Here is a 20,178-nt window from a genome sequence, read left to right as displayed (position 1 = left end):
AGGCGGCAGGCACTGTGGCCGCTCCCCTGTGGGCCTCGCTAGGTGGGCCCGCCTGGAGCTGCGTGGGAAAGGACACGGGGGACAGGGCCCTGCGCCTGACCGCCCCCCATCCCAGCCCCCTGCCCAGAACCCTGCCTGTGGACAGGCGCTCTAGAACGCGCTGCCATGGCAACCAGGCAAACAGAAGCCAGAGGGGAGTGGGCCTCCTCCCCAGGAAGGCCGCCTCTGTGTCTTCTGGGCCGGTCTGCCGCCCCATGCAGCACCCCAAATCCTTTCACACCCCTGCCGCCGCCACGCAGGACAGCTTCAGTCCTCGAGGCCTGGAGGCCGGCGAGGGGCCAGCCGGTCAGCCCCCTGGCCCCTGCAGTGAGCCGCTTCCAGCCGGGGGTATGTAGGGGGGCTCCTGGGGGTGGGAGCGGGCTGGGGTACCCAGCAGCTGGGGCCCCCCTTCCCCACCAACTCACCTCCACTTGTTCTGCAGGCTCCTCAAACCTGTACCATGTCCCAAATCTGGAGAAAGAGGTGTTCCCGGCTCCCCCGGCAGGTACTGGCCGCCCCCAGCCCCAAGGTGGAGGAGGAGCCTGGGGCCGGGTGGGCTCTGGACCCCTCCCCAACCTGTGTAAACCCGGAGCGGTGCCTGGGTCCCCACCCCTACGGGAACCCCACCAGGGCCCAAACGAGACCTGAATCTTCCCCACTAGCGAGGCCCAAAGACTGTGACGGCCCCTCCCACCCCCGCAGGCTTCCAGATGGCACCCTGCGGTTGCTTCTTCGACCCCCGCATCTACCGCATAGAGTGGGCCGCCGCTGACTTCGGCCAGACCACCCTGTACAAGCTGGTGGCTGCGGCGGGGGCTCCGGCTGCGGCTCCCCCAGCAGCAGGGGGCAGCTTCCTCCTGGAACCCCAACACTATCTGAAGACCCCTGCCCCCCAGCCACCACCGCTGCCGTACCCCCATTACCCGGCGGCTCCTGGGGGACCGCAATATTTCCTCCCCTACTATGCACCCCCAGAAGGGCCTGGCCCTGAAACCCTGGGCTTTGTGGGGGATGCGGGGACGCCCGGCTTCCTGGAACTGCCTCCGCCCCTGGTCAAGGAAGGCCTGGTCGCCCCGCCGCCACCACCACCACCATCATCATCGCCTCCGGACAGCAAGCTACCGCCGCTGGTCATCACACTGCCCACCGAGCCTTCCCTGCCCACCAGCGCCTATGCCCACCTGCAGGGCCGCCTCAGCCAGTTCCAGGGCCCCGAGGCCACCGAGCGCAGCGAGCCGGGCTTGCTGTATGTGTCCAGCTCAGGTGAACCAACGACAGCTGAGGCTGCTGTCGCGGCCGGGTCAGGGGAGGTGCAGGCCCCAGAGGCGGCTCAGGCCATTGTGCTGCCGGACAAGGTGCTGCTGGAGGACGCCCTGAAGCTCTTCGACTGCCTGCCCGGCGGCCCTGAGCCCGAGGCGCCCCCGTGCCAGGTGCCCGTGCCCAGGCCCGCAGCCCCACGGGATGGAGACGGTGATGGCGGCGACACGGGAGGTGACATCCGCTCACTGCACCTGCCGGCCGAGCTGCTCTCCTTCGACTACAGCGTGCCCGAGATCCTGGAGGCCGTGTCCAATGTGGACAGCCTCTTCAACTTCAAGGTCCTGGATGAGGAGCCGCCGTCACCGTGGCCTGGCACCGGGCCCCTCGCTGCAGACGCCGCCACTGCTGTCCCCAGCCTGCACCCCGAGCCCCCCAGCAGGAAGAAAGGTGGGGGAACCTCGGCCGCCAAGAAGGGCAAGTCGGGGAGTAGAAGCAAGCAGGCGGCGGCTGGGCCCAGAGTCGAGCCTGGAAATGCCCCCCATTAAAGTGCATTTGGTCTTTTCAGTTCTGTCTCCGCCTGTGGCCAGCCCGGGGGGCGGTGGCTGCGAGTGGAACCCATAAGGGAGGGGGAGGCGGGGGTCCCACGCACTGGTGTGGACTGGGGGCAGACGGAGCCACGTGCAGGGGCTGGGGCCGCAGCTGCACGGGAAGGGCGCCCTTGGGAACCTAGGTGAGGGGCAGCGGACAGGGCAGGCCCTGAGCGACGGTGATGGAAGTGGCCTCTTGCTGTCCTCCTGGGCATCCTTAGTTGGTGAAGGGAGATTGGGTCTTCTTAAAGGGCCCGTGGGCACGTGTACCTTGGGTTCTTGAAGAGGTGGAAAGAGAGAGCTCCCATCCCCCCCAGCAGACACACGGCGCTTACTGCTTCAAGTTTTTATTATTATAAGACAACAGCCACTGTGGGGGCACAGTGGACGCCCACCTCCTCGGGAGGGACTGAGGTGGGGTTGCCCGCTGCCCGTTCAGCGCTCACTGTCGCTGGTGGACACAGCCCAAGGCGCCCAGGCAGTCTTGGCACGGGTGGGACGCCTGGATGCTGTGGTCCAGCTCTCTGTGCCTGAGTTTGGGCACCCAGTAGACGAGCCATACGCCCAGCAGGATGGCCGCCACCAGCAGGGCGATGGCTATGTCCGAGGGGATGCTGAACAGCGGGTAGGCCCCGTAGACGTACACGCTAAAGGTGGTGTGCAGGTGGCAGTAGCTGCAGGGGGGAGGAATGGGAAGGGGCAGGGAGGATGGAGGCCCCTGGGCCCATCGCCCCCTCCCCTAGACCCTGGGCCAGGCACCTGCGCCCCGGCCTCTTTGGTATGTCTGTCAGTTCTCATCCTCATCTTCCCAGGCCGGGGGTGGGATGCAAGGTGTCGCTCAGGGCGTGCAGACAGGATGCCCTCCGCTGGGCGGGCATTCCCGGCGCCTCTTGGGAGCGCACTGCCCACCCCCTACTCCAACCCCAGCCTGGTCAGCCCTGCACGTCCACCCACACACACCTGTAGTACGGGTCCACGATTGCGAGGAAGAAGACGTAAATCCCATTACGTTGCTCAAAGATGATCTCATTGTCGGTAGACCCGCCTAGGATCTGGTACTCGGCCTGGGGCCACCGCAGGGGCTGCGTGTTGCTGGGGTCACGGCAGCTCACGTAGCTCTGGGGAAGGAGTGGCACGGGATGGTGGCCTTGCTGTCTGGGGTCCCTCCCACACACACAGGCACCGGCACCAGCCGGGTGCAGGGGGATCCTGCGGCAGCCAGGGTGCAAGCTGGGAGCTGGTTCTCCCATGTAGTGGTCGGGGAGGACAGGCACTTGTGGACCCGGGTGATCATGCTGGTGGGGTTGCACACAGGAAGCAGACAAGGCCTCCTGGCGGCCCCCAGCTGGGATGGGGGGGGGTCCCTGCTCCTGTCTTCTACGTGTGGGGGACCCCAGTGTTGTCCCTGGCTCCTGGCTTTGGTTGTGGCTGGGTCTCCGACGCTGTGGGAGGAAGATGCGTCTGTGGATGGAAACCTCCTGGCCCGAGGCTCAGCGCGATGTCCATCCGGCTCTCCCGGTCATGTCCTGGGACGTGTGTGTCATGTGTCAGGGCGTAGCGGGCCATGCCGCCGCTGGGGCAGTGCTGACGTGGCACTCCCACCACCCTCGTGGGTGCTGGAGGACAGCTGTGGCAGGGGTGGGAGGCTGAGGAGTCACGGGTGGGGCCCACGAGCATCCGCTGTCCATGCCTGGGGCTGGCGGTCAGACAGTGGTCACTTGGTGGCCTGAGGTCACTTGGTCTGTGGTCATTCTGTCAGTCTATGGTCACTTGTTCTGTGGTCACCTGGTCTGCGGTCCCCTGGTTTGCAGTGTCCTTGCAGCCCCTCTGTGCGCCCACCCTGGCGGTGGCCTCTGCCCTGCACCCCTACCTCCCTGTTCCAGGAGGAGGGCCCGCCGTCCGCGTGCGCCCCCAGGATGGTGCTCCAGTTCTGCGGCTGCGCCGTGCAGCCCGCCGCCCTGGCGCTCAGCGCGTACGAGTAGGTGAAGAGGCCATTGACCTCGAGCAGCACGTGTTCGGCGGTCACGACTTCCTGGAACTGCCCGGCCTGCCAGCTGCGGGAAGGGCGCAGGCGCGTGGGGCGGGAGCCACGCCCACCTGGAAACCACGCCCCCACACAGGGGACACGCCCTCCAGAAACACCCCGCCCAGAGCCACGCCCCCTCACAGGGACACGCCCACCCACCGGGACACGCCCAGGGTTGTGGGGTGGAGCTGCGGGCGGCTCCGCCTCCACGGAGCCCTGCCCACTAGAGAGACACGCCCACCCGGGAGCCACGCCCAGGAGTGACGTCCTCTCTGGGAGACACGCCTGAAGGCTGCAGGGCGCCTCACGGCTCCACGACCGGGCGACCCCAGGCTCTGCCGAGATGGGTAGGGAGGTGGAAGGGATGGGGGGTTCAGGGGTCGGGGTGGCCGGGGTGGCTGGGGGTCGGGGTGGTCGGGGTGGTCAGGGTGGTCGGGGTGGCCGGGGTGGTCGGGGGTCGGGGTGGTCGGGGTGGTCGGGGGTCGGGGTGGCCGGGGTGGTCGCGGTGGTCGCGGTGGTCAGGGTGGTCGGGGTGGCCAGGGTGGCCGGGGGTCGGGGGTCGGGGTGGCCGGGGTGGTCGGTGGCCGGGGTGGTCGGGGTGGTCGGGGGTCGCAGTGGCCGGGGTGGCCGGGGGTCGGGGGTCGGGGTCGGGCCCAGGGGTGCGGGGCGCCTCTCACAGCTCCACCACCGGCCGCCACGGCGTGTCGTAGTAGAGGAGGCGCGGGCAGCCCAGGTCCTCATAGGGGTAGAACACGGTGAGGTCCTTGGCGGCCTTGCGCCCCCTGAAGTTGGGGTCGTAGGACTCCCTGCAGCGCGGGGAGGGGGAGGGGAGAGCAGGGAAGGAGCTGGGGGACCCCCTGTCCGTGCGTGCCGGTCGGGGGTTCACACCGAGACGGGTGGGTGGGCTTCGAGGGAAGCCAGTGCCCACCAGCTGTGGGTTGGGCCTCCCCTCTCCCCTCACCTATGGGTCAAAAGCCTGAATGCTAACAACTTAAAGAATAAAGAATGGGGGGGGGGCTTTGGCACAGGAAACTAAACCTCCACGTGTAGTGCCACACCCCACTCGGCTGCCGGTTGGAGAGGCTTGGCATGCGCCAGCCTGGGGGGGGATGGAGGTTTGCACCAGATAAACGCACGCTGCTCACAGTCGCTCTCAGATCTGTCAAGCTGGGGCTGAGGGGTACCCCACCCCTCCACAAGCCCGACCCCAGCCCACGCTCCAAGCCAGGGGGACGGGTATCTGACGGAGGCCCTCCTTGGCCCTCCTGTCTGGCCCAACCCGACTCAGTTGTCCACTCGGCCTGATGCCAAGTTGGAAGTCGGTCCGGATGCCCCCCGCCCGAGGCGAGGTGGCCTCGCGGCGTCCCGGTGCCCAGGCTCACTTCTCGATGACATAGGAGTAGTTGTCCTGCAGCACCACGGGGTCCAGGATACCCTTGGAGCAGGCAGTGATTTCGCTGCAAGCCAGAGATGATGGGGCAGGAGCTGTCCAACCTGTCCGGGCCCTGGGCGCTGCGCTGCAGCACGTTCAGCTGCTGCCTGCTTCACGTGGACCCAGGTTCGAGCCCCGGCTGCTCCACTTCCCATTCATTTTCCTGCTCATGCGCGTGGGGGAGCAGCAGAGGATGGCCCAAGGGCTTGGGCCCCTGCCACCCACAGACAGGCGAGACCTGGATGGGGGTTCCAGGCTTTGCCACCCCCCTGCCCCATGCATGTCCTCTGCCCCCCAACCCCCATTCCGGGGCCGCCTCACTTGCCTCTGGACCACGATTTTCTTTTTTAGGTCACAGCCCAGAGAGATGAGCGTGGACTGAAAGAGGCAAAGGACATGGCTCGAGGGCCACGGAGCCGCGCCCTGCAGCCGCAGCAGGGCCCCGATGCCCACCGCTGGAGAGGGCCAGGCTCGGGTGAGCCCGAGGGGTGCAGGGGCCCAGGGACTTGCCTTATCCTTCACTGCTTTCCCAGGAGCATGAGTAGGGAAGTGGAGCAGCGGGGTCTCGAACCGCAGCTTTTAAAGGGGATGCAGGTGTCCCAAGCAGGGACTTAGCGAAACTGTGCCTCTGTGCCCACCCCTCATTAAAGAATAATAAATTCAAGAGGCAGAGATATAGGGGAGGGGGGCGGTGGTGGGAAGTGCAGAATTCTACCACCGTCAAGTACACACCCCAAATATGTGGGGCAGTTGGGGCACAGTGGGGATGTAACCCGGGCCCCTCTGGCAGGGGGCAGGGACCCCCTCCTGCCACCTGGTACCTGAGCTGCTACTGCTGAGGTATGCATGGGCAGGGAGCTGGGCATGGGAAAGAAAGGCAGGCATCTGAGTGGGAGGCGGACATCGTCCCTGCTGGGCCAAATGCCCTGCCTCAGGTGCCACTCCATGCCACAGGGCGGTGGGACTTGTGTCCTTCAAGTCCATCTTAAGACAAAAGTGAGGAACCAGCATCGGGGCAAAGTGGGTGAAGCCACTTGCCTGTGGCCTTAGTTTCACACATGGGCTCTTAGTTCGAGTACAGGCTGCCCCACTTCCCATCCAGCTCCCTGCTTGTGGCCTGGGAAAGCAGTGGAGGACGGCCCAAAGCCTTGGGACCCTGCACCTGCCATGGGAGACCCAGACAGAGCTCCTGGCTCCTGGCTTTGGGCCGGCCCTGGGCACAGTCTTGCAGTCATTTGGGCAGTGAACCAACAGCTAGAATCTTCCCTCTTCTCGCTCTCCAGAACTCTGCCTTACAGATAAATCCGGGAAAATGTAGGTTTGACCCTGGTTTGGGTTACACGGCGGAGAACAAGTTTTGAGAGCTGGAAGTAGGCGTGAGACGCACGCGACTTCGCAGCCTGCTCCAGCAGGGTTCTGTCGGTGAGCGTGAGACGCACGCGACTTCGCAGCCTGCTCCAGCAGGGTTCTGTCGGTGAGCTTTGCGACCGAACCTGCTCGATGCCCCGCAACGTGCACGCACACGCCTTCCTCCTCTCCACCCCTGTCCCCCATGGGACAACCCACTGCCACGTCCCTCTCTCTGAGCCTGTGTGTCCTGAGATGTGTGTCCTCTAGGGGAGCCCAGGCCATGTGGCCTTTAGGATTCTTGTCACGCGGGAGTGAGCGCAGAGCCTCATTCCTGTCCCTGGCTGTGTGATGCTCTCATAGGTGGGCAGACCACACCGTGTCTGTCCCATCATCGATTCACGGATGTGTGAGAGGTTTCCACGTGGGCGTGTGAGTTTGTGGGCTAAGGTGTGTACCCCCAGGGTGCCCAGCTAACACTGGGTCCTCCAAGGCGGTGGGGGATATGATGTGCCAGGGACAGGCCTCAGGGGTGGGTCCCCCAGGCAAGCCCTTCATGGGTGCTCTGGTGACCGCGTGCTGGTGACAGCGCGTGTGGCGCAGCATGGGTTTGGAGCCTACCAGCGGCTTCATGTCCACACAGGAGAGTTCCTTGTTGGCTATGTCCACTGTCAGGCTGGAGATGGTGGGTCGCTTGATGCTGGAGGCAAAGGGAACTGCATTCTTACAGACCCTCAGGCCTGTGGATGAGTCCCCAGCAGCCTGTCTGCCCACCTTCCCTCCCCACCCACCCATCCATCCACACACCCACCCACCCACCCATCCATCCATCTCCCCATCCACCCACTCACCCATCCATCCATCCATCTCCCCATCCACCCACCCATCCATCCACCCACCCACCCACCCATCCACCTATCACCCCTCGCTCTCCTTCCCTTTGTCCCAGAATGTCGCCTGAGCTCGTCTGCACACTTGTGTTGGCCCCCACTTTGTCAGTTTGTGCTTGTGTTAACCTGCATGTAGGTGCCTTACGCGCCAGAGACCCCGGCCACCTGACACTGCTGTGTAGGAACGTTCGCTTGGTCTCCTTCAACTGCGCTGCCCCTCCCATTGCTAACGTTCATTTCTGTTCTCTCTTCTCCCCATCAGGATGTAGGGTTCTAACGAGGACGCTGGGGCTTTCCCCCCTTGATGTACCTTTTCTCTTTTATCCTCCTCATGTCAGGTGATATAATTTTATCTTACCTTGTGGTTTCCATTTGTCACTCCTCCAACACCTTCACTTAAATATCTAGCTCATTTCTCACTGGTTCTCCTATTTCTGAATCATAAAAATACATCTGGTGCAAGCCTAAGTTTTACCCTGAAAATAGCATGTATGATGGCCCTTTAAAAATCTATGAGAAAATAGACTTGAAAAATACGTTCGGGCCTGGCAGCATGGCCTAGTGGCTAAAGTCCTCGCCTTGAACGCACCGGGATCCCTTATGGGCGCCGGTTCTAATCCCGCATGGGAGACCCAGAGGAAGTTCCTGTCTCCTGGCTTCAGATCGGCACAGCTCCAACCATTGTGGCCACTTAGGGAGTAAACCAGCAGAGGGAAGATCTGTCTGTCTCTCCTTCTCTCTGCCTTTCCCATAAATTAAAAAAAAAAAAAAATTAGATCTTCAGTAACCAAAAAAAAATTTGCCATCTGGTCACGTGATTCACAGTATGAGTGTCTCAGACTCCTCCAGTGTGTGGGTTTCAGAATTTATTATTTTAACAAGGATTTATTCCCGGAGCGGAGTCGCACAGGGCGGCCGGGGCCGCACGCCTTTCACCTGTAGGTGAAGTTGGGGTCTGTCCTGCCCCAGTGATGCTGTTGTTTCAGATGGATGTCCTGGGGAGGTGGGGTAGGGGACAAAGAACCGCGCTCTTGATCCTGGGGTACCCCAGGAGGACGAAGCTGAGGGTGGGGATGGGGGCTGTGGGCGAGAGGACGCTGGAAGCCCCCCACGGTCCAGGGCCCGGCTCCTGGAAGCCCCCCCTCCCCCACATCTGCCCAGCACGAGGTGTCACTGTGTCCCCACCCCACTGTGCCGGCGGGACAGGAGCTGTTGGTTCCTGGGGTTTGGGGTCAAAGGAGACTGGGGTGGGGTAGACCCATGACCTCTGACAGGATCCCCTGCCCCAGGAGGGTACTCTAAGGAGGTCCCGGATGCAGGCAGTGGTGTGGGCCTTGGTTCCCCGCCGGGGTCCCCACTGAGCAGGGGGCCTGGAGGCGGAACTAGGGAGCTTGGTGTGGTGGGGGCGGGGCAGGGCCTTGCTGAAGGCCAGCTCTGGTGGACCTGGGACTGTACTGGGGCGAGGCCTGGGTCTATGGGCAGGCCCCCCCACTCACCAGGATGTACATGGTGCTGCCGTCGAAGGTGTCGCCCCGCTCTGAGATGGAGGCCTGCAGCCCCAGTGAGTGTGGATTGCTCACCATGGCCTAGAGCAGCGGGTGCAGGGGCGGGCCAGGGCTGGCGGGCACTGCAGGTGACCCCAGCCCACCTCCCCGTGGCCGACCAGCCTGCTCCTGCCCACACAGCTGCAGGTCCATACCCCGAAGGTACCTCCCCTAGCCTGAGCCACGTCGCTGACCCCCAGCACCACCACCAGCCTAAGCCGTGGCCTTGGACCCACACTGGCTCCGACAGAAAGGTCAGACCACAGACCCTGCTCCCCCTGGTTCACTCCCCACATGGCCACAGCATCCAGGACGGATGGGGCCAGGCTGAAGCTTGGGAGCCAGGAGCTCCATCTGGGTCTCCCACGTGGCAGAAGCCCGAGGCTTTCCCAGGTGCGGTAGCAGGGAGCTGGATGGAGAGTGGAGCAGCTGGGACTCGAACCACCAGTGCTCATACGCGATGCCAGGGACTGAAGGAAACCCCCGCAGGGGGTGGCACGTACCAAGGGGATGGGTGACGTGCCCAGCCGCGCAATGAGCCTGGCTTGCAGCAGCAGCTCGCTGTTCATGTCGATGGTGTACACCGCTGCAAAGATAGCCTCCAGCAGTTCCACCTGCAATCAGGGCGGTGTGCGCGTCCGTGGCGGGGAGCACGAAGGCAGCCGAGCTCTCAGCTCCTTCTGGAACCTTCTGCAACCCCAGGAGCATCTCAGGGCAGCCCACACCTGTGCCGCTCTGCGACCCGGGCAGACTCCAGGTTTGGGGTCCAAGTCTGTATGTTATGGGTGCGTATCAGGGGCGGGTTACCTCTGCCCATTGCACTGGGGGTCGTCTGGCAGCTTCCTGCTGGGCTCAGGTTTAGTCCCCAGGGGGTGCTGTGGTCTTGCCTGATCTTTGCTGCTGGGGGCGGGGGGCAGTCGCTGGCAGGTTGGTGCACCGTGGCTGAGTCTCCCCATGCTTGCTGGTGTTAACCGTGTAAGAACATAGCCACCAGGACCTGGCGCAGTAGCCTAGTGGCTAAAGTCCTCACTTTGCATGCACCGGGATCCCATAGGGGCTCTAATACTAATCCTGGCTGCTCCACTTCCCATCCAGCTCCCTGCCTGTGGCCTGGGAGGACGGCCCAAAGCCTTGAGACCCTGTAACCACGTGGGAGACCCCAAACAGGCTCCTGACTCCTGGCTTCAGATCGGCCTAGCTCTGGTCGTTGTGGCTACTTGGGGAGTGAACCAGCGGATGCAAGATGTTTCTCTCTCCTTCTCTCCTTCTCTCTGTAAATCTGCCTTTCCAATAAAAATAATAGATAAATCTTTAAATATTTATTTTTATTATTGTTTTTATTGGAAAGGCAGAGAGACAGAGAGGAAGATCTTCCGTCCGATGATTCACTCCCCAAGTGAGCGCAACGGCCGATGCTATGCCGATCCGAAGCCAGGAGCCTCTTCCGGGTCTCCCACGCGGGTGCAGGTTCCCAAGGCTTTGGGCCGTCCTCCACTGCTTTCCCAGGCCACAGACAGGGAGCTGGATGGGAAACGGGGCTGCTGGGATTAGAACTGGGGCCCATATGGGATCCCAGGCGTGCAAGGCGAGGACCTTAACCACTGCGCCACCGTGCCGGGCCCTAGATAAATCTTTAAAAAAAAAAAACACCATGGCCACGACCCCTTCCCTCGTCACCACTCAGGGGGAGGGGCGAGGTTTCTGCTTTGCAGCTGAGGTTCCAGAGCCCGTCCCGGCTGGCCGGCGTCCCGGTGCTGTGGGCAGAGCCGTGGCCAGCATCGTCTGTGTCCTGTCCAGTTCCACCCCAGGAGGCAGCACAGCGGGTGGGAGGGCCGGATGCAGGCCGTGTGGGCACTGGGGGGCGGGAGGGGACCACTCTGTCCCCGCCGCCCGTCGGGGTCGCTCCTTGGCCGCACGCACGCACCTTGCACTTGCCGACCTGGAGGTCAGGCTCCATGAGGGTGGCCTGGATACTGATGGAACACTGCTGGAAGTCGAAGGCCAGGAAGAAGGCATCGCCGAGCGGGGACAGCACGTGCAGCACGCCCGTGCCCGTGAACATCAGGGCCACCTCCGCGGACCAGAAGAGGTCCTCTGAGATCTGAGGGGGGGTGAGGGGAGAGGGGCGTTCCTGGGGCACGTGCTGGAGAGGTGTGGGAGAGCTTGGCCCGAGAGCTCGGGGCCCCTATTCACACGGAAGAGACCCCGGTAGCTGTTGTATCAATTCACGGAGTGAACCAGCAGGTGGAGGCTCTCTCTGTCTCTCTCTCTCTCTCTCTCGGCAGCTCTTTCAAATCAATACATATATATATTTTTTTTTTAAGATTTATTTATTTTAATCTGAAAGGCAGATTGACTGAGAGAAAGATCCTCTATCCGCTGGTTCACTCCTCATGTGGCCACAATGACTGGAGCTGAGCCGATCTGAAGCCAGGAGCCGGGAGCTTCTTCCGGGTCTCCCACGTGGATGCAGGGTCCCAAGGCTTGGGGCCGTCCTCCACTGCTTTCCCAGGCCGCAGGCAGGGAGCTGGATGGGAAGCGGGGCAGCCGGGACACACGGGCTGGTGTTTATATGGGATGCCAGCACTTGCGGGGGAGGATTGGCCTGTTGAGCCATGGTGCCAGTCCGGATACATAAATCCTTAAATAAACGTCAGAGTGCCTGGGGTCTCGGGCAGGAAGGGCCCCAGGGACGCACGGACCCTGCCCCCACCCCTGTGACCAACACCCACCTTGAGGATGGAGCTCCACAGAGCACCCACGCTCCCGTAGTACAGGTGCTGCTCCCGGGACAGGACGGCCAGCTCGTTTTCATCTGGGAAAACACAGATGACTCAGTGCCACGCCTGAAACGGCAGGGGCCTCGTGTGTGTGAGTGTGTGTGTGAGTGAGTGTGTGTGGTGAGTGTGTGTGTAAGTGAGTGTGTGTGTGAGTGAGTGTGTGTGTGAGTGTGTGTGGTGAGTGTGTGTGTGTGGTGTGTGTGTGGTGTGTGTGGGGTGAGTGTGTGAGTGAGTGTGGTGTGTGAGTGTGGTGAGTGTGTGTGTGGTGAGTGAGTGTGTAAGTGAGTGTGTGTGGTGAGTGTGTGTGTGGTGTGTGAGTGAGTGTGGTGTGTGAGTGTGTGTGTGAGTGTGTGTGGTGAGTGTGTGTGGTGAGTGAGTGTGTAAGTGAGTGAGTGTGTAAGTGAGTGTGTGTGAGTGAGTGTGCGTGTGAGTGTGTGTGTGAGCGTGGCGGTGACGGGGCGTGCAGTGAGCTGAAGCGATGCCAGTGATGGCCACGGGGAGCTGGAAGGGAAGCGGGGCTGCCGGGATTAGAACCGGTGCCCATATGGGATCCCAGTGCGTTCAAGGCGAGGACTTTAGCCGCTGGGCCCAAAAATAAATATGTCTTTAAAAAAAAAAGACTTATAAGAAAAAGAAAACTTGTAGTCTGCTTCTGTTTTTTGTTTTGTTTGTTCGGTTGTTTTTTTGCAGGGACTGGGGAGGCTATAGGAGGCAGGTTGGATCTGGTGTAGTGTGGTTAAAGACCCACTCAGGGCTCAGTGTTCTAGAACGTTCCAGACGGGTCGAGAACTCACTGAAGGTGACGTCCTGGATGATGATGTTAGCGTCGAAGATGGAAGGGTGCAGGAGCTGGTCTCCTTTACGCACCTGGACGGTGTCCACGAGCTGGCCTGGGAGGGGAGCAGGGCGGCCCCGTGAGGCCCTGCCGCTGCAGCCCGCCCCCCACCCGCCTCCACACCAGAGGCTCCGTGTCCCTGGCAAGTCCAGGCATCGAGGATCTAGGAGGAGGACACGGCGTTCAGGGTGCGGTGGGCTAAGGTCGAGTGACAGCGGGCGGGTTTGCAGGGGTGGGCCAAACGCCTGATTCCCTGACACCTGCGTGGGAGACCCGGATGGGGCTCCTGGCTCCTGGCTCGGCCCTGGCTGCTGTGGGCATTTAGGAAGTGACACTGCGAGTGGCAGATCTCTCTCTCTCTTTTAAAGATTTATTTATTTTTATTGGAAAGTCAGAATTATAGACAGGAGAGACAGAGAGGAGGATCTTCTGTCTGCTGATTCACTCCCCAAGTGGTCACAATGGCTGGAGCCGTGCCGATCCAAAGCCATGAGCCCAGATTCTCTTCCCACGCGGGTGCCGGGACACAAACAGGCGCGCCCCTATGGGATCCTGGTGCATTTAAGGTGAGGATTTAACCACTAGGCTACCACACCGGGCCCTCAATTCTGTTTTTTTTTAAAGTCCACTGGCAAAGTCGCGGTGCCAGAGCCTGATACTCCTTTGGCAAGCCTGCTGGGGGTGCACTGCCCCTCCCCAGCCTCCCTCTGCCCCCTCCAACCCTCCCACGCCAAAGAGGAAGCAGGAAGTAGGGAGGGTCCTGCCCCATTCTGCCCCCCTCACCTGCGGAGAGGCGGCGGCTGCCCAGCCGGGGCTGGCTCACCTGAGTTGAGTGAGAAGAGCAGACTTTTGGCGCACCAGAAGATCAGGACGCCCCTCTGGCCCGGGAGGGTGAGGACGTTGAGGGTGCCATTGTAGTCGAAGGGGAGCCCGAAGCTCCGGTTCAGGGGGTGGTGTGAGTACGCGAACTGGCCCTGTGTGGACATCACCCACCCTGGTGGGCCCGTCACCCCGGGAGTCTCCTCGTGAGCGGTGACACTCGGGTGACCCCCCCCCCGGCCGTGCCAGGAAGCCATCTGTGGCACAGGCCGGGGGTGCCGCCCACAGCGTGCAGGACCCCAGAGCCGCCACACCTCATGACCAGGAACTGTGCTGGCCCCGAGGATGGAGGCGCTGGCGGGGCCCAGCTGTGCAGCATCGGTGAAGGGGGTGAATGAGAAGCTTCAAGGGGGGCTTCCGCATGGCACGCTGACCAAGGCCATCTGAGTAGTTCCTCCCGGGCGACGCCCCTTACCTTCCTGTTGTTAACCATGAGCAGCCCGACTTGTGACAGGGAGTGAAAGTAGAAGATGCCGCCCAGAGTCCCACTCAGCTCTTCCTGTGACACAGCGGGAAACACCGCTGGAGGGCGAGTGTGAACACAAGCCAGCGTGTGGCAGTCGGTGTGGGCACGGAGCGCTGGTTCTCCAGCAGGAAGCAGGAGAGTTGTGTCGGTGGGTGGGTGCATGGACACAGACTGCCCCTGCCTCCGCCCTCAGCCTGTAACTGCTGCCACGTCCATTCATTCTCACCTTTGGCTGAAGGGTCCAGTGTCCAACAGCCTAGGGTGGGCGCCCGGGCACCCCAATCCAGGAGCTTCTTTGAAGGACCATGCCCCGAGCTGGCGAGCGGGGCTTTGAGTCCCCAGGCCGGGAAATCTATCGCCACTCCCCAAATTGCGTGTGCCATCGCCGGGTCTAGGCCAATCCGAGTCTCCCACGTGAGTGGGGTGGGGACCCGTGCCTGCCGCCTTCCCCTTGGGTGTGCCCTAGCCAGGAGCTGCAGACTACAGCCAGAGCTGGGAACCGAACCCCCAAACCCAGCCAGGCGCTCCAGTGTCGGGGCGCGGGTGCCCTCTGCTGGCTCCTCTGCTTTGCAGCATTCAGCCCCTTTCATGATACCTGCTCCTCTCTCCCTCACAAGGTGGGATGCAACCGGGGCGTCCCTTGCTGCTGCAAATATCTGTCTGGATGAGCGGCTAAGAGGTCAGGGTTGGTGTGCAGCACAGACACCCCATGAGCCGTGCCGTGGGACTGGGCGGTGGGTGGGTGGGTTAAGCTGTGGCTTGGGGCGCTCACATCTTTGTGACTGACTGCAGCTCCCTGGAGGGCAGCGGGTGCTGGGTCACTTGACTGGGTCCCTGCTGCTGGACGGGGGGGGACCTGTGTGCTCGTGGCTTTGGCGTGCCTCAGCCCTGCCCGGCCTTGTTGCACGTTCTTTGGGGGAGCCAGCCTGTCTGATCCGGAATCTGCCCTGTTCACCCACTGACTCCGGGGATCGGGGAACCGCAGGACCTAAAAGATTTGTTGTTGTTCGCTGTCTCCCACGCACCTGTCTGTGGAAGACGTACTTCCGGAAACTCTGTCCTCCCGTGTCCGAGAAATACATGTTGGTTCGAGATATTTTCTCGCCGCGGGCGTACGCAAACACGGAGTTACTGATGGACTGGAAAGGCACGCGGGGGAGGGGGAGATGTTTTCTTACCAGAGTTCCAGGTTCGAGTCCCCACGGCGGCTCCCGCCCCCAGCTAGCTCCCTGGGAGGCAGCAGGGGAGTGGGGGGCGGTGTTTGTGTTTCTGTTAGCCACATGGCAGAGACCTGGCTGGAGCTCCCGGCTCCTGGCTTCAGCCTGGCCCGGTCCTGGTGTTGGGGGGGGGGAGGTATTTGGGGGAGTGACCCAATGAATATGAAGATGGAATTTCTATTGCTGTCTCTTTTTCAAATATATATGTACATATGTATATAAGAATGGGCTTACCATGAAAAAAATATATATATATAAAGAGGCCAGTAAATGTGCATTTCAGAGACGTGAAAAATGTACACTAATGTACGACTTGTCCCTGACTGTGATGGGAGACTCATCTTTAATTATTTGTGTATGTATATATATAATATATAATATATGGAAACTAGACAATGGTATATCTAGGCCTTGGAGTATTATACAGCCCCAAAAAGGGGGCATGTTCCTGTGTGCTGCTGTTTAGATATCATTCTTGTTTTTGGTGCACCTGCACACACACACACACGTCCCCTTTGCTCCTTTATTCCCCAAATACCTTGGATTGGAATAGACCCTGTGGAGGAGCTGACAGCTCCCTCGGGGTCTCCCCTGGGGGGTGGTGGTGGACCCAGCTCCCTGAGCTCACTGAGCCGGGAAGCAGAGCCGGGATCCAGTGGTGGGTGTGCATGTAGGGGAAGCAGGCGTGGAATCCAGTGCCGGAGTCGTGAAGCCCCCTCCGCTGACCACCCCAGGGTCCCGGCTGTGCCGTGCGGCTCAGAAGCTGCATAAACTCTCAGTTCTGGGTGGGCTAGGGGAGGGACCCGTGGAACCCTGTTTTGTTTTCGCAAACTTCCTGTGGAATCCAGAAGCATTTGCAAATAACCAGTGATGGGGAAAAAAAAAAAAGCACAGAACAATTCAGGGGCGGTGGAGGGGAGGTCACACGGCCCGCCACCCCCAAACTCCACGCCGAGCCCCGGGGTCCGTGGCACCACGTGAGCCTGCACCTGCCTCCCGCCCGCCCTCAGGCACGCGACGCTTACCAGGCAAAAGGCTCTCCTGGCATTACAGCAGTTGTCGCCGGAAACGTGGGACACGGGTTGCTGTATGCCTGCAGGGACGAGGTGGAGAGAAAGCGCGCGCGCACGAGGTTCCGTCATCCACTCGTTCTCTTCCCAAATGGCTGCAACAGCCAGAACCGCGCCAGGCCACAGCCAGGAGCCCAGAGCTCCAGCCAGGTCTCTCCCCTGGGGGTGGCAGGGGCCCAAGTGCCGCTGTGTGCGCATGAGCAGGGAGCTGGATGAGAAGCAGGATGCCAGGACTCGAACCCGGGGCCTCTGGCGTGAGTGGCACCTTTACTTGTGCGCGCAACGCCCAGTCTCCCCTTGCAGCCGCCCCAGCTCCAGCTCCTCATGCGTGCTGGACAGAAAGGGGAAGCCACCCTCTTGTGCCGTGCTGGCCAGTGCCCAACGGGGCCTGGGTTCACACCCCGGATGACCAGATGACAGGGAACACAGGGAGGTGGCGTGTACGCCAGCGTGACTCATGGTGCCCTCCAGTGCCTGCCCATGGCACAGACGCACAGGGACCCTGCATCCCTGCCACCCTCCCCCTAGCCCGTGGCGGGTGCCAAGGGCGCCAGCCTTGCCCCTCTCACTGACCCCACGGCTCCATGCCCAGGGGCTCCCCTCGGGGAGTTGAGGGTGGCAGCTGGGGTCGGCCAAGCCCCAGCCCTGCCCGGGCCCTACCTGTGGCCTTGCCCCAGATGTTGTCTTGGTAGTTGTAGATATAGACCTGGTAGTTGATCACCAGCAGCAGCAGCGGGCCGGCGAAGTGGGCCGACGTGACTTTGGGCACGCCCACCTGCAAGCAGCCACGCGTGGGACATCGCTCCTCGCCAGCGAGGCCTGGTTCTTACACATGGGGACCACACGCCCCAGGGGTGAGGTGGAAGCTGAGCGGGGAACAGGCGGGAGGCTGTCCAGTGCTGTAGTGCTGTGGGTTGAGCCACTGCTTGTGACACCAGCGTCCCGTAGGGGCACTGGTTCAAGTCCCGGCTGCCCTGCTTCCCAGCCGGCTCCCTGCTCATGCGCCTGGGAAAGCAGCGGAGGACGGCCCAGCGGCTTGGGCCCCACACCCACATGGGAGACCTGGATGGAGCTCCTGGCTCCTGCCTTTGGGAGACCTGCCTATCATGGCCACTGGGGAGTGAATTGGTGAACAGACGATCTTCCTCTCTGTCTCTTCTCTCTATATCTGACTTTCCATTAAAAATAAATCATTTCTCAAAAGTAGATGGAAAGTGGGCTTAAAAGATCAGTTTATTTGTTGGCCAAAACTTTTGCCATCACACATTATTGTTAAATATGAGAAACAGATTTCTCTCTCTCTCTCTCTCTTTCATCCATTCATTGGTTAATTGCCCCAAGAGGCTGCAACAGCCTTAGCTGAGCCGATTCAAAACCAGAAGCCTGGAGCTCCATCTGGGTCTCCCCCACGCAGGTGCAGGGTCCCAAGGCTTCGGGCCGTCCTCCACTGCTTTCCCAGGCCACAGGCAGGGAGCTGGATGGGAAGTGGAGCTGCCGGGACACAAACTTGTGCTCCTATGGGATCCTGGTGCATGTCAAGTGAGGACTTTAGCCGCTAGGCTGCCCTGCCGGGCCCCATGTGGGAACTTTCTGAAGGGCTCCAGGTGTCCCTTATGGCAGATGTCCTTGTGACGGGCAGGGTAGTTACCGCCATGGACTCGGGGACGGTGAAGGGAAGTAGGCTGCTCTTGAAATCATCCCTCGTGAGGAACACCTGCTTTCTGAAATCAACAAGAAGAGACGAGTTAGGACAGCCTCACACGAGAAGAGATCGCAAACGGGGGGGGGGGCGGGGGGGGGGCTACAAAACTGCCTCGCTCTAACGGCCCTGTGCCCCCGGCGAGCCACGCAGCGCTTGTCACGTGTGCACTGCTGCTCCTGGCTTAGAGCTGCCTCTGCGGTCTTCGTGCTTGTTAGGGTGACGTCATGGGGATGGAGGTGTGGCCGCCAAGGAGCCCATCACGCACCGGGATCCCATGGGGTGCCGGTTCGTGTCCCAGCAGCCCCACTTCCCATCCAGCTCCCTGCCTGTGGCCTGGGAAAGCAGTGGAGGACGGCCCAAAGCCTTGGGACCCTGCACCTGCGTGGGAGACCCGGAAGAAGCTCCTGGCTCCTCCTGGAGCCCCTGGTGGCACCAGGCCACACTCCCTCGTGTTCCTGTGTGCGTGCTGGCCGAGGGCAAGCGGAAGAGCTGGACCTGGAAGCAGAGGAACGCTGCGCCCGGCAGGTGCTTACCCCAGGTACAGGGCCAGGTGCTTGTGGCAAGGATGCTTCAACAAGCGAGGGGCTGAAGCGTCAAAGTACAGGCGCTCCTGGAAGGAAAAGCACAGAACTTTAGTGGATCCGTGGGCGCACACACACACACACACACACAGACACACACACACATGCACACACATGCACACACACACGCACACACACACACACGCACACGCAATGTCTGCCTTCTGCCCAACACCCCCCTGGCAATGAGGGGACGCCGGCTGTTTCTTAAGCATTTGTTTAGTTTTATTGGAGTCAGATAAATGGAGAGGAGCAGAGACAGAGAGGAAGATCTTCCCTCCGCTGGTTCACTCCCCAAACAGCCACAGAGGCCAGAGCTGAGCTGAGCCGATCTGAAGCCAGGAGTCTCTTCTGGTCTCCCATGCGGGTGCAGGGTCCCAAGGCTTTGGGCCGTCCTCCACTGCTTTCCCAGGCCACAGGCAGGGAGCTGGATGGGAAGTAGAGCTGCTGGAATTAAACCAGCACCCATCCCAGTGCGTGCAAAGCCAAGGACTTTGACCACTAGGCTACCGTGCTGGGCCCAGTTTAAATAGCTTTTAAAGTGAAGCGTTGATGTGACGTGTGCGGTCACCTACCCCATGAAGTCGCTGCACGACATTGAACACTTTTGCTGTCCTCACTGTGTGAACACTGGGTGTGAATGAAGAGAGACCGCTGGTCAGTGTGCGTGGAATCGATACTGCAGGAAAACCCTTCCACTCCCCGCCCAGGTCGCCTGAGGGAAGCGTGCTACAGAATCCCGCCCTGGTGTAGACGGGACCCCCCTGCCTCGCGAGGGCTGAGCCCAAGTTAGGCAGGTCACCCTGGAAGGATGGTGGCAATCACTGCGACCCCAGGGGTGTGTGTGTGTGTGTGTGTGTGTGTGTGTGTGTGTGTGTTGTTCGGACCGTGTCATGTCCCGGCAGCTAATTGCACAAATTCCAGGGACGAGAGACGATGTGGGGAGACGAACTAGCTACATTCAGATCTGGAGCTAAGCCCTGCTTAAGTCCATCTTTCTAGAAGGGGTGTTCCTCCGCAGGCACATGTAACAGGTGCAGCCGGGTGGGGCTTGGACTGACCCGCCTGGCACGCCTGCATCGGGCGCGGACTGACCCGCCTGGCCCGCCTGCATCGGGCGCGGACTGACCCGCCTGGCACGCCTGCATCGCGCCCCGGGCTGCATGCATGCCCAGCCCTGGCAGCTGCTTGCTTTCCATCCAAGCTCTCTGCTGGGTGCACCCCGTGTGAGGGGTAGGTAGGGGGTCCTCCCCACGGGTCCGCCCCCTCCGGGTCCCTAGCCGAGGCCCCAGCAGGGCAGCCCCTCACACCGGCACAGAGAATGAGCTCCGACCACCGGGCAGAGCCACACGCCGGCCGCCATCGCCAGCAGCCGCAGCCACAGCAGCATCCCGCCAGCACAGCCCTCAACCGCTGCGGGCGTCGCCGCCGCAGACTGAGCATGCGCACGCCATCTCCCGGGAAACGGAGCCGCTCAGCCCCCCCCCGCCCCACCACTGGAACATGCGCACTGATCCCTCCCG

The 20,178-nt window shown here is 61.7% G+C and overlaps 2 protein-coding genes across 2 annotated transcripts; one reads left to right on the top strand and one right to left on the bottom strand.

Annotated features, from left to right (window-relative positions):
* Nucleotides 1–104: 104 nt before the first annotated feature.
* On the top strand, nucleotides 105–1,844 carry PRR22 (proline rich 22). The gene is made up of 3 exons (XM_040990223.1): nucleotides 105–387; nucleotides 482–544; nucleotides 742–1,844. The coding sequence occupies exons 1-3, from the start codon at nucleotides 255–257 to the stop codon at nucleotides 1,842–1,844; spliced, it is 1,299 nt and encodes a 432-aa protein (XP_040846157.1). The 5' UTR covers nucleotides 105–254.
* Nucleotides 1,845–2,328: 484 nt separating this feature from the next.
* Nucleotides 2,329–20,045, bottom strand: CATSPERD (cation channel sperm associated auxiliary subunit delta). The gene is made up of 22 exons (XM_040990222.1): nucleotides 19,966–20,045; nucleotides 19,231–19,285; nucleotides 18,608–18,684; nucleotides 18,021–18,093; nucleotides 17,033–17,147; nucleotides 16,328–16,395; nucleotides 15,111–15,224; nucleotides 14,035–14,118; nucleotides 13,564–13,714; nucleotides 12,700–12,795; nucleotides 11,858–11,940; nucleotides 11,050–11,226; nucleotides 9,629–9,739; nucleotides 9,078–9,167; nucleotides 8,518–8,576; nucleotides 7,313–7,391; nucleotides 5,670–5,722; nucleotides 5,295–5,369; nucleotides 4,590–4,718; nucleotides 3,757–3,940; nucleotides 2,847–3,004; nucleotides 2,329–2,560 (listed from the first exon to the last, which is right to left on the bottom strand). Exons 1-22 carry the CDS (start codon nucleotides 20,043–20,045, stop codon nucleotides 2,329–2,331), a joined length of 2,343 nt encoding a protein of 780 aa, XP_040846156.1.
* Between the last annotated feature and the right edge of the window lie 133 nt (nucleotides 20,046–20,178).

The sequence above is a fragment of the Ochotona curzoniae genome, unplaced genomic scaffold (genome assembly GCF_017591425.1).
Source record: "Ochotona curzoniae isolate NIBS_2020 unplaced genomic scaffold, NIBS_Ocur_1.0 contig_605, whole genome shotgun sequence".
Lineage (NCBI taxonomy): Eukaryota > Metazoa > Chordata > Mammalia > Lagomorpha > Ochotonidae > Ochotona > Ochotona curzoniae.
Note: the sequence above shows the minus strand (reverse complement) of the source record. Positions and strands in the feature narration are given on the sequence as shown.